The sequence below is a fragment of the Girardinichthys multiradiatus genome, chromosome 5, assembly GCF_021462225.1.
Source record: "Girardinichthys multiradiatus isolate DD_20200921_A chromosome 5, DD_fGirMul_XY1, whole genome shotgun sequence".
Classification (NCBI taxonomy): domain Eukaryota; kingdom Metazoa; phylum Chordata; class Actinopteri; order Cyprinodontiformes; family Goodeidae; genus Girardinichthys; species Girardinichthys multiradiatus.
Genome location: NC_061798.1, coordinates 48,081,209 through 48,094,569, shown reverse-complemented (window position 1 = coordinate 48,094,569; position 13,361 = coordinate 48,081,209). Strand labels below are relative to the sequence as shown.

The window sequence follows — 13,361 nt, the reverse complement described above, 5'->3', positions numbered from 1 at the left end:
TTCCTGGGTTTGGTGGGAGTGCCCCTGGCCCCCTCTGCAGCTCTGTGTGTTATTTAACTACAGACTCCATCCCAGCACATACTGACACATACAGGCAGCACATATGGAAGCAAGCAGGATCACCATAACATGCAGAAACAATAAGCACGAGGCAGCTAAGAAATTATGTACTATATATGCTACAGGTATGACTGTGGGTGCAGTACAAACATGTACTTTGTGTCCCATGATACTATTAATACCAAAAACACTGTGTCTACTAATAATAATACTAAATTATTGTCATTTTTGCAATTAATGTTATGTTTCATTAATTTTCTATCATATGTTTGTCATTAATGTGGTCATTTATCTACCCCACCCCCCATCTGTTTTTACTCTTTGCCGTCATCAACTCTGTCTTCTTTATTGTCAAGGCCTGTCTTTTTTGTGGCCTGAACCAGACATGGCCTGTTGTATGATTATTTTAATCATGGGGAGAATGTCCTGTTTTCTCCCAATTTTTACAACAAATCTGTCACTGATACTGCAAGACAACCAGTCCCACCTTACTATTCACCTAAGCTGCCAGGACAGCAGACACACAGACAAAAATAGAAATAGATTACTTTTTTTGCATTTTCCTCTTACTTTGCACTTGTATCTTCTTCCACCTTTACATCTATAAAATTCAGTCCAGACAAAGGAAATCTGATGATTATTTCATGAAAATGGCAAACAAAATGTAATTTGAAAGAAATATGCAAATACAAGAATATCAGTGAGAATACTGAAATTTCTACAAAGATACCAAATGTTTTATACAAAGAAGATTAATGCACTTCCTTTCGGATAAATAGAGAGACTGTGAGAGTTTAGAAGGAAACAGACAGAGCGGAGTGGAGGAAGAGTGCTGGTGAGTGGATGGGTGAGGGTGGAGGTTCTCTATGTGAGCAGTAATCAGAGGAAGCCAGCAGGGGGGACAGCGAGGGTTGGTGGGGTCAGAGCGGAGCACCATTAAGCAGCCGTTCTCTTCATTAGGAGCCTCTCTAAGGATGGGGGCGTCACAGGCCTACCTGTCCACCAGATTATTGAACCGACTAACCAGTGGCTCCCACTCCCCACCCCACACACACACACACACACACACACATCTCTGATTTTCCCAGACCCAGAGGAATCACGACCCAGCCGCAGCCTCGCTGACAACTTTAACTTTTTCTATAACCTCACAGAGCAGCACCATCACCCATCGCCAGCCATCAGTTTGCTAAAGCAACGGTGACGTTAATCGCTGCATACTTTCTATAGTTTTACCTGAATCACCTCAAATGATAAAAATTATTTCACTGTTTAGGGTAATTTAATTCCTGAACTCAAAAGCACTTACACATTGTTAATAAATGCAATAACAGTCAAGGACAACAGTATGAAAGCTTGAACAGTTGAAACATCATTTCAATTAATGACTCAAAAAGCAGCAGCACGGGGATAATTAAAGAAAATTGTAAATTGGAACAAAAAAGGTCGAGGCTCTGAGATAGACATTTATGGTACAAACATTTTCCTGTCAGGCATGTTGCAGAGCTTTGAAGCGGCAACAATAATCTTGATTTCTGTTTACTTAACAGTTTTTTTTTTTGCTTCCACCCCCTGCCTCCCTCCGTCTCCTTGTTTCTTATTGTTAAAAGTAAACACAGAAGTCTCTTAAACGGATCTAAAATACCTAGGCTCTCCTCTGCATGTCAGAGTTTGGAAAAACGTACCTCTCTGGAGGTATACTCTAACACAAAGTCTGCAGTGAGGATGCATTTAAAGTTCTGTATCAATAAATAAACCCAGATAAATAAATAAAAATTTTTAAAAAAGCTAGTCTTTTGTTGACATCTCATTTAACCAGTCTTGTTTGTTTCTCAGACTATATCACAAAGAGAGCAAACGTCCAAGGCAGAATTTTTCAGGAAATCAATAGGTTTAGGGAAACAACAGCAGCAGCCAATGAAGGAAATCTGCAGAGTGGCTTCAGGCCTGACACAAAACTTCAGAAATGTTCAGAAATGAAATTACATCCAACTGCACATGTGCATCAACCTTTTATTTACTGGCTGATAATTACAGGTCTGTTTAAAACTGTAAACAGTGACACAATCAGTGGTGTGTTCAAACAAAATCCACTCAGTTTCTTAACTCTGCATAAGAGGTTTTAATTTTTTATAAATATTTGAACTTGGTTTCTGTTGAGAAAGGGGCCTTTGGCTTTTGTTATCAGATGTGGTTGTTTTAAAGCAAACCCAAAGAATAAATAACCAGGGAAAACATCAGAAAAAGATGGAGTGAGGGTTTCACTTAGATTCAGTCCTCAGATGAGTTATATTAACCACAAACATTGAAGATAAGCAATTATTTCAGTGAGATAGGGGCATTTTTTGGTAAGTTCATGTCTGATCTGTGAATATTTGTCCAAATAAAGTTAAAATGCACTTATTTTGAATGTGCTGCAGAGTTTAGTTTGATTAAATTAAGAAATCAAAAGCATAAAAATCATATTTACCATTGCTGCATGTTGTATCTGACAGACCTCGGGGCTCCTGGGGCTTTTCGAGACTTTGCGTCCTGAAAAAAGTCTGATTTCGCCCTCAAGTGGGGGAACTTTTTCCCTCTTTCAGTCCTGCTGCCTTTGATACCAGGACCCACGCTCGGTTTTTCTCTTTCACAACCGCTGCCTCGATGTTTCTGACAAGTTTTATTAACCCGAAGAACACAGTCAGTTTTTTGTTTTTGTTTTTTGGGATGGGGGGGTTTATCCAGGAGGATCGCAGAGTCGCAGCCGCTTCGCGCGTCGGCTGGGGATACGCGTCGGTGTCCCGGAGAGGAGCGCTGCGCCTGTGTCGCCTGAAACCCGCAAAGTGAAGAAATCAAGCAAGAATCACAGACAAGCAGGAGCTGGGCTGTTGCTGCTTGTCCTACCTGATGAAAAAACGGGGAAGAGGGAAGAGAGAGAAAAAAAAAACGCCTTCTTTACACTTCCCTGGTGATTTCCTTGTGCAGAGTCAGCACAGTGTGCGCCGAGGAGCTGCGGACGGTCCGGGGCTGCAGGGGTAACCTGGGTGAATTCAGACCACTGTTTCAGCGAACCCCGAGACGCTGTGCCTGGGGTCCCCGGTGAGCCGATTTCCCCCCCTGTGTCAGCACCAAAATTCCCATCTTGTCGTTGCAGACATGTGTCGAAAAGCCTTAGCCCCGAGATAAGAAGAACTTGTGCGACGTTTGAAAAGTTTTCAGGGCAGTTTTTGCCGCGCACATCCAGATCAGACGGGTTAAATGTCGGAACAATGTCGCCTGAAAGAAATCACGTTTGATTCGGTTCAAAAGGCATGAACACCAAAATACATTGATTGGGGAGGTTTTTTTTTAAGCTACACCTTTTTGTTAGAAAATTAAAAACTTGTATTACAACTTCTCCAGGTGCCAATAAGTTTATGCGAATAAATAAAGAGTGCATCATATGTCATAACGGTATTTTAATTTAATACGACTAAGACAAACTTTCAGTGACTTGTTTTTTAAACGCATTGCCATTGTTGTAGTCCAGGGGTGTTGTTAGACCTAAAAGTGTACTGGGGCTCACGACTTTGATATTGAGTGCAGATTCACACTTAGATTTCTATTTATTTATGTATTTATATATTATTATTTCTTTATTTTTTTAAATACAAACATGTACTGTCGTAGCCTAGCTTTGTTATCAGTGTGCTCAAAACACGTAAAAACTAATCTGCGCATGAAAATAACAGAAAACAACAAAACATGGAAGTTAACTTTATTACCTTCTTTTCTAAACTCATGGCTTAAATCACAGGCTTCTTGATTACAATTTTTTTTTTGTAAAACCATACTATTATTTAGAGTTAGATATTTTGGCTGCCTTACAGCTTCCATGATTGGCCACTTACAGACACCTCTCTGTGAATTTGAATATCATTGAAAATGTAATTTACTTCAGTAATTCAATTCACAAAATGAAACTCATACATTATCAGTAATATTTACACAAAGCGTGTTCTATTTCAAGTTTATTTAATTTTGATCATTTGGGCTGACAGCTAACAAAAGCCAAACAATCAGTTTGTAAAAGAATATTTAATCGGCGCAATAAAACAAAAGAACTTTTAATTCAGAAATGTAAGCCAGCTTAATGGTATCTTCACAGACTGCACAGTATTTGCACTCTGTGCTTGATTGGGGCATCCTTTGCATGAATTGCTGCATCAATGCAGTGCGGCATGGAGGAGATCAGCCTGTGGCTCCTCTGAGTTGTTATGGTTGCTTTAATAACAGCCATTAAATTAACTGCATTGTTGGTTCTGGTGTCTCTAATCTTCCTCGACAGTAGCCCATAGTTTCTGTATGAGGTTTAGGCCATAAGTTTGGTCACCAGTCAGGCATAGTGGTACCATGACCATTAAATGAAAGCAGTTATTGGTACTGCCTCTTGGCAGTGAAAAATGAAATCAACATCTCTATAAAGCGTTTCAGCAGAGGGAAGCATGAGGTGCTCTGTAATGTCCTGGTAGATGACTGCTCTGACTTTGGAGTTCATTAAACACTCTGGGCCAACACTACCAGCTATTTTGGAGTTTAATTCTCATATAATGTAAATTACACTAAAATCACCAGAAATGATCACGCACAGCTCATGAGCGCTCACATGATGAGCACATTCTTATAGAAATATAAGATTTCTTTATATGAATGAACTGTTCGAGAGAAAAGTCACTGAACTGAAATGCCCCTGTTGTGTGTTACCTGGACACAGACCTGTAAATATCAATGAAATTTCACAGGATGTGACGTGGGTGATGTACCAGTCATTCATTTAGAGTTATATAGACCTATTTTATGTGAATCGATTGCAGAAGTGTGCCGTGACCTTAATCCAAGATGATTCGCTTTTTTTCCTTTTTTGCTAACACTATCATGTCAAAATGGACCAAACTTTCTGGGCATGACTGAGCCTAGGTTCTTTGGGGCTTTAAGAGAAATTAGATTTGGGCCCACTCTTCCTTTTAAGAACGCCAACACCAATAACAGCATTTAAATACAGATTTGGTGGAATCGGAGAGAGTTGGTCTAGTTTAATTGGCTGATCTTAAAATTAAACTCAGATGATTGTTTATAATTTGCTGAGATGAGTTCCATCAAAAATTCGTGCCATCAGCTTATTTATGGTAACACAACCATCAAACTATGAAGATTATTCTTTGTAAAGTAAACTTGCCAATTTCTTTTATTCTTAAAGATGAATTTTAAACAATTTAAAAATGTTGAATGTATCTGTGCTGAAACTATCAGATCAAATGTATTAGTTTTCTCCTTCTCAATAAACAATTATAAAAATATTGCATCTATGATCTGTATTTAAATTCAAGCATTTATGAGAGGCCCCTGATGGTTTGGGGGCCATAAGCAGTAGGTTGCTTATGCCTTGGGCCAGCTCTGTCTCTGAGGAACATTTTGTTTCTGACACCTTGTTGAATCTGTGCAAGGAAGGCTTGAAAATGGAGTCAAATATGGTACTGGCAAGGGGTACCTAATAAAGTCACCAGTTAATGGTGATTTTTAGGCAAAGGTTAGATGCTCATCCTGCCCTAGATTACCTCACCTACCTGAATTTACTCCATTTGGGGGTTTTCTGTGACACATGCACATCACTGAGTGCACAAATATGCAACTTTGAAGCTGTTGGAAACAGTTTCCAGCTTCGGCAAGAATGTGACACTGATTTCCCAGATCCCACAGAACTGACGCCTTCATTAAACTTTCATAGATTGCTTGTTTTTACGAGAATTTGCTCAACATTTGACTGAGACATCTCGAGAGTGACGAGTTGAAGGGGTATGTGGATATGTATGTATGTGTGTGTGGAACATTCTGTGCTCCTCTGCCTCAGTCTGGCTCTTCCACTTGGGTGAGACAGGCAGCCGAGTCCCATGGCACTCATTTCTATCAAGTCAAGCGTCTGGAAGCCCCACTTGCATGTTTGGTCAAGGGGTAAATAATAGATCAGGGATTAGGCTTGTGTAGAATTCATTCCAGAGTAACAAGCTACTGGAGGTCCCAGGATATGCATATTCATTTGTTGGCCAAGGCTGTGGGAGAGCGAGGACCATATGCCTGTTTGTCAGAGGGCTTAGGTTGCTAATTAAATGAGATATTACATACTTATGTGAGCACCAAACAAAACGCCTTTAAAAGATTGTTTTAAAAAAATCAAGCCCTTCGTTAGGACTTCCAAGTGCTGCGATACAGTTTTAATTTAAATCATAAAATGTTTCTGTTAAGCAGTGATAATAAGACAGGAAAAAGCAGCTTTGACATGTGGTGTTGATCACATTTATTAGGATGTGGGAAAAAAAATCTTTTAATAAAGTAGCATGATCATGAACGGAGCATTTCATGAAAATTCAACCTCTAACTTGAGGGCATTTATTCAACCAGAACAATATATCACACTGAAAAAGATCACAGGTGCTGCACTTATTGGTACCCCTAACAATTCTTATTACAACATTTGTTTAATACGTAATTCACTTTTTTAAGTTAATCAGAGTGTCTGACTACTTCTAGTTAACAATTCATGACTTTGTGTTTCAGTAGGGTATAAATATGATGTGACACAGAAATCCATTTCTTTTAACCACTCTTCAATTTAGGAAAGACAAGAGAACATGTCCAACAAATAACACAGAAGTCAGGAAATAGCTACAAGAAAATAAGATACTCAACTGAAGATTGAACCTCTGTATCTACAATCAAAGCAATAAGTAAAAAACATGAAAGCAAATGGAACTGTTACAAACTAGGCTAAATGAGGACCAACATTTATCTTGCCACAACACACAGTGATGGTAAGGGAGGAAAGAAAAACTCCACAGGTCACTGTTAAAGAACTACAAGAAAGAGTGGTGTCTTAAGGTCAGAGAGTCTCCATAAGAACTGTTAGACACTACCTGCATTCCAACTGGTTACTTGGGCGATATTTCAGTAAAAAAGACCTTTTGGTGTCCTACCACCACCAATGTAAACATGGAGACAGCTAAACTCTTTGGTCAGATACAAGTGTTTAGAAAGAATACATTCTCAGGTCGCTTGGTGTAAATCAAATGACAATGTAGAAAAACGCCCTGTGTCTGTTTTGAAGCATGGCACAGGATATGTGATACTGTGGCACTGTTTCTCTTTGCCAAAAAATGGGTAATGTTAAGAAATATATGGTTAAATGAACAAAGGTATGGTCCACCAGACATAAAATCAGCCTCCTTCCAGGATTGTTGGAAGAAGCTGCTCCAGGAAGACATTTGATCCCACTCTTTATTCATGGCAGAATTAGGAGGAAGCTGACTCTTTTGGATGAGAAGCAACTGCACAACCGGATTGTATCATGATGGTTCTACGTTGGCAACTCACAGGACTCAATAGCTAAGTTTACATGCACATAATTTCAAGATTGGATTAAAATTTATTCTAATTAAAAAACAAAAACTAATCGGATCATACTGTTTATATGGACATAAGTAATCGGAATACAATGGCTGATCGAAATAAAAATGTGTCAGGGAAATTTACCCATCTGAAAATTCTGTTAGCATCTAGCCAGAGCGACTAGCCACTCAACGTGGAAATACATCATGTTGACTGTCAAGCGTTTACATGCATGCCGATCAGATTGTCAATTGGCATAAACCACCCTTCTCGATCGGATTACAATTTCATTCCAATCCTGCCAAATCCGATCAGAATATTCCGACTGACATTTTCACATGACACATTTTTAGTCCAATCTGCCGTGTTCTATGAGTCCTCAACGCAGCTGTCCAGGGGTTTGACTCCTGGTCTCGGACAATTTGCTGCACGTCTGCCATTGGTTCCTGTAAGTAAAGCCCACTGTGGCAAGAATATCTTTTAAAAATAAAGAACTCCAAAACACATTCAAAAGCTTTGCTTTATTGCTGGAACCTCTCTTGTTAATTAATATATCAAATGTTACAATGCAACACAAAGACGCATGCGAATTCTAGCAATATTTCCACTCAGAGTTTTAGCCTCATGCTGTCGGCATCAGTGACTCTTTTATGTCTTCACACACTGTAGTGAAAAGCATTTGATATTAAATGTTAACAAAAGGTTTGTAATAACACTGGTTTCAGCTTTTCAAGTATAAGAATCGCATCTCTTAGGCAGCTTGTTGCAAGTTTAATAAAGCAGCTGGGCCTGTAATACACTGTATTGGCTTATTGCGCGTGTTGACTTATTAAGTGCACAGAAATTGCAGAAATGCCTGTCAAAGATGCTGTGTTTAAGGTCAACGACTCTGTGTTTGTGCTGCCGTGTTGAGTTATCTGTCTTTTAACAGAGCAGATGGGCTTCAATCAATACAGTAGTCGAAATGGTTCAGATTTCACCGATCTTTACAAACAAAAACCCTGAATCAAGCTTAATTTTTAGGTTTAAAGTCTATCAATTCCTTCTGTTTGATATCCTTTACTTACTTAATGTACTTATAAGATTCCTAGAGCTCCCAAAACAAGGTAATTACAACCGTATAGTTTATTTTACTAGCTGGACTCTTAGGCAAGAGGCACTGGGAAATGATGTCAATATTCATCGTATGAAGCCACCATTCACTGTCTGAAGCACCTAAGCACCTAAGAGATGTCTTTTGAATATGGTAATTACGAACTTCTGGTTTTTGTCCCGCTTGTGTTCCTGAGAGCAAACATGAAATCAATTCTTGTGAAGAAAACATTTAACCGAAACTTTGTTGTTCTTAAAAAGAAGTAATAGTATCCTGCAGGTTTCGGTTCCTACTGATTTCTTTTATAATTGACAAACACATTTATTTGATGACTAGAATGAGCCACCTGTTGGACATTATACTAAACTTATGCTGAAAGGGCTAATGCACATTTTTCATGTCAAAGTTGCTAACCTTTTTAACACCAAATTTTCAGAGATCTCATTCCATTTGAACAATTCCAGTCAATGGGAGATATTTGTACAAGTCCAGGTTGAAATATCGAGTCTACCAAAATGGATGGATGGATTAGGATGAAAGTTTATGTTTGTCACTGTGACGGGGTCCAACTACTCACTAATTACCCAGTGAGACCACTGATAATGAACCTGCTGTTTGAAAACCGCACCTCCTGGGAGGACCATCAGCTACTGATTTGAGGATCCATCAGATCTTCAGAAGTTCTCCCATTCATTAAGTTCCAGCTACTACTGAAGCATAGAAAGGTTCAGAAAGGTCAGCTGTTCTGAACCATGAAGAGATTTTCTGAAGTCAAGTGTTCTCCTCTCGAGTCAGAAGGTGGTTAGAGCTTAAAGGGTCTACAATGTGTTTTGTTAAAATTCTCATATCTTCTACATGCCACGCTATTTGAGCTTTCTGTTGGAGTACTTTTTGAGACTTGTCAAATTCTTCTATGAATTTACAACTCTTTTTAAGAATACCATTAAATCTGTAAGATACACTTTTTTTATATCAATTTGCTGTTAGTTAACAAATTGTACAATATTTGGCAAAAATAGGAAACAACCCTTGTCTTCATACTACAGTATTCTTCCAAGAAGCTAGACTGTCCTGTAATCTTTTAAAGTGGCTTTGGCCATTAGTTCTTCTGCTTTTCTCAAGCTGTTTGAATTTTTATATATTTAGTTAATTAACAGGATGGTCTTGCTGATGCTGACATATTGAAGTACAGATAAACTGTGCCATATTTGCCATTTTCCATGGATAGATGTAGAGACATCAGACCAAATTTGTTTTTGTGAAAAGCTGCAAGGCACCCCTTGTGGAAAACTCCTATATATACTTTTGTCTTTTACAGCAGTCACCTCTTACTGATACATAAAAAAACATCCAGCTTTTCATTCGGGTACATTTCTTCAGAAGTAAAAAAACACACACACACACACACACTGAGAAATAGCAAGCTTAGTACTCAATATCCCCCCTTTTCTCTTTACTATATACATACAATAATTTGTTACAAAACAACCATAACTGAAGAATTTTATTTATAATTTCTGTTTTTAAGCTTAAACAGAATCTAGATACTTTTAATCAATAATCCATAACTTTGCGTTTTTCTGGGGTATAATTACAATATGGGACAGACACCCATATTACCCAGCCACTCTTCAAAATGGGAAAGACCTGAAAGTATGTCTTTAATGTGAGGCAGATGTGAGCTGATTTTTTATATGTCAGGAAATGGCGGCAAGAAATGTACCATTCGCTGAGCCATATCTATAGTCTGAGCAATAACTAAAAAGATTTAAAATGACTAGAGCAGTGACAAACAAAGTTGGACGAGGACATATTTGTTCTTGTTAACATGTACAATGAGAAAGACAGTACCGGAGGCAAAAACACTCCCAAAGGATAGTATTAGAAAACCGCTGCAAGAGTTGCATCTTATGGACACAGTTTCCATAAAAAGATGTTAAGTACATGTCAGCTGGTTGTTTGGGAGGCATGGCAGGGAAAACTTTAACTGTCCTACCATCAATAACACTTTGAGTTTGCTAAACACTACCGGGACTTATATTTGAACCACACGCTTTGGTCAGATGAGAGTAAGATTAAGCTTTTTAGCAACAGCGACTTCCAAGTGGGTCAGACATGAATAAAAGGTGAAAATGTAGAAAAGCACTAAATGCCTATTATAAGTATGGTGAAGGTTCTATGATACTGTGGGCCTTTTTCTTTACCAAAGACCACAGGAACCTTGTTAGAATAAACAGCATCACAGATTTTGAATAGAAATCTGGTGGACTCCTCCCCGGGTCTGTCAACAGGATAATGATGCACAACAGAATCAAGAATCTGGGAGCTGAATTGAAGAGAAGAGAGCATGAGAGATGATTCAGAACTCTAATCTCGAGAAACTGTGCAAAGACGCTTCTCTCTTCAAGCCACTACCTTGTGAAATGGAAGCTAGAACTTAGCAATGGGTCAAAACATTTCAAACAATAAGAAGACAAAAATATGATTTCTGATCCCTCTAATTTAGATAAAAGCTTTGACACAGATGAAGTTTGATGTGAGACAGAGGAAGTTCTCTGTCATTTTCTCACTTTGATCCCTTCTAACTCTTATTGAGGCAAGCACTGGTGCTGTAAGTAAGACAAATACTTTTCTCATCTAAAGCTGTTTTCCAACTGGACAACATTTACTCACACCGATCAATGTCCCATGTCCTTGGTCTCCTCTCTCATACTCAGGGGAAATATGAACTTAAATACAACCTCACCACCTTAATTTACCCTTTCACCAAGCAAAGGACAAGTGCTCCAGCTGGAGCCCAAGGGAAATAGTCTGACTCCTTTTTCCCACACATCGGTGGAGGGGGCCAACTGGGGCCTGGATGGCACACTAGGTGAGTGAACTGTTAGTCAGTGTGGCCCTGCAGATCGTGGATAGCAAAAACATAGTCACATACAGATCCATGTGACCACTTGAAGAGGCACGGATCAATTTCCCCTTTATGAGGGCTCTTGTCTGTTAAGGATGGGACTAGAAGGTCATCAGATGTGAGTGAAAGAGAGGTCCGCGTAACTTCGTTGGGGTTTAGGTTAAGACAAGAACACCAGGGCATGTGCACACAGCATGTGGGGAGAAGGAAGGTTATTATCATCATGTGAAAACAGAAATGGTATTTGCAGAGTTTAAGCTTTGTAACGAGGGACCGTTTTGAGCTGAAATAGTGTGCAGATATTGTGTGTTTACAGGCTGGAACGGTGCAAGAGAAGGTAATCAATGGTCTCTCTGTCCCAGGGGTTTTGAAAGGCAGTCTGAGGTCTCACAGGATTCAACATGAGGATAGTTCATCTCTGAGGTCAACAGTGGCTGACAATTCTCCCACAGATTCCACCGAGAGAAATTATATTTCCTCCTGAGGGCAACAACCCAATGGAAATCTGAACAGACACAGTTTATAATCTCAGCGCTTGAACATAAATTCGGTGTGCAATTTCCAAGATTTGTGGGAGGCAATTTCAGTTTTCAAAAGACACCCAGTGTGACAACAGCTCATTATTATCTAATCCTACTGCACAGCTCGATAAATAGAGCTGTCAGCCCTGCTACAAAGTGACTCTGCTCAAAGGCTCGCCGCAGAACTCTCACATGTTGGAGCCTGTCTCATTTCCATGTAGGAGGATGGATGTTCTGCTAAACGCTGTGCACATTCAACATCCCAGCTGGCATTTGTACAATCAGTGTTCCTTTAAAACTGGGGACTTGTGACTCTTCAGTAGCTATTGTCGTCTGCTGCATTTTTGAGGTTCTTTCCTCCCTCAGCATCAAAGCCACAGGCCACATTAATGCAGACAATATCCTCGCTTACCTGAGGCAGCAGGCGGAGACTTTCCCAAATCTCCGTGGAGCATCATGTTTTTCTTCCCCGGGATGTGCCTGTCTTCCTTCCTCTGTCAGCGCTGGCACGCTAGGGCTTGTCATTTGGTTCTTGAATTTTTCATGCAGGTGCATTTGCATGATCACAATCCTGTGTCACTTCTTCCCTTGGTATATTAAATGCTGCAGAGCACTTGAACTTCAGCATGACTCCACTGAGGCAGAACAGGAGTGAGACAAGCATGCTTATTGGGATTGTCTGTGCAGGAGCCATCTTGTTTCGAGGCTCTTTGCAGATGCAGAAGGGCTACAAGGACGATTTGGAACAGGTCAGTTTACGTTTGCCCTGCACTCAATTCTGTTACTGTATGGCTCTTTTACTGAATGAGGGACATGATACAAGCAGCAAAACAGAAAATCCAGTATTCCGTCCTAATAAAGGAATTAAGCTACCATAACTTAATTTTTTACAAAATGTTAATCACTTAATTTCATCACTTACTATTCATTTATTAATAACTTATTTATTTAGTGAACTTTAATTTTTGTATATTTCAAAGTTTTAATAAATAAAAACAAACAAAAATTACTACTATTAGAAAACCACTGATTGTGCTCACATAAACCAATTATCCTAGGCAAGTCAATGCAAGCGACTGTCCACTGTCTCTACATGCTCATCCAGGAGGAGTGAATGTTGCAAGTCACTGACTCGATGCAATCTGCCAGGTTTCCTTAGATAGAAAACGTTTTAACTAATTTGAATAATAAACTGAAATTGACTGCACTGTTTGATACATAGGTTCAATTGGAATGTATGCACCTGACTTTAAATCTGTATGATGTGGTTGAATTGACTTTGTAAAGTGTAAGGTGAATTGATGCTATTTAAATAAAACTGAATTGAATTGAACTGAAGTCCAACCCCACTGGTTGTTGGTGTAGACCCAGATAAAGC

The 13,361-nt window shown here is 39.2% G+C and overlaps 1 protein-coding gene across 1 annotated transcript in view; it reads right to left on the bottom strand.

Moving 5' to 3' along the window:
* The window catches only part of bnc2 (basonuclin 2), a 224,429-nt gene extending 219,129 nt beyond the window's left edge, over positions 1-5,300 (bottom strand). The window contains exon 1 of the mRNA XM_047364402.1: positions 2,531-5,300. Coding sequence (XP_047220358.1) covers positions 2,531-2,533 — 3 coding nt within the window. The 5' untranslated portion in view covers positions 2,534-5,300. The remainder of the gene's footprint in view (positions 1-2,530) is intronic.
* Between the last annotated feature and the right edge of the window lie 8,061 nt (positions 5,301-13,361).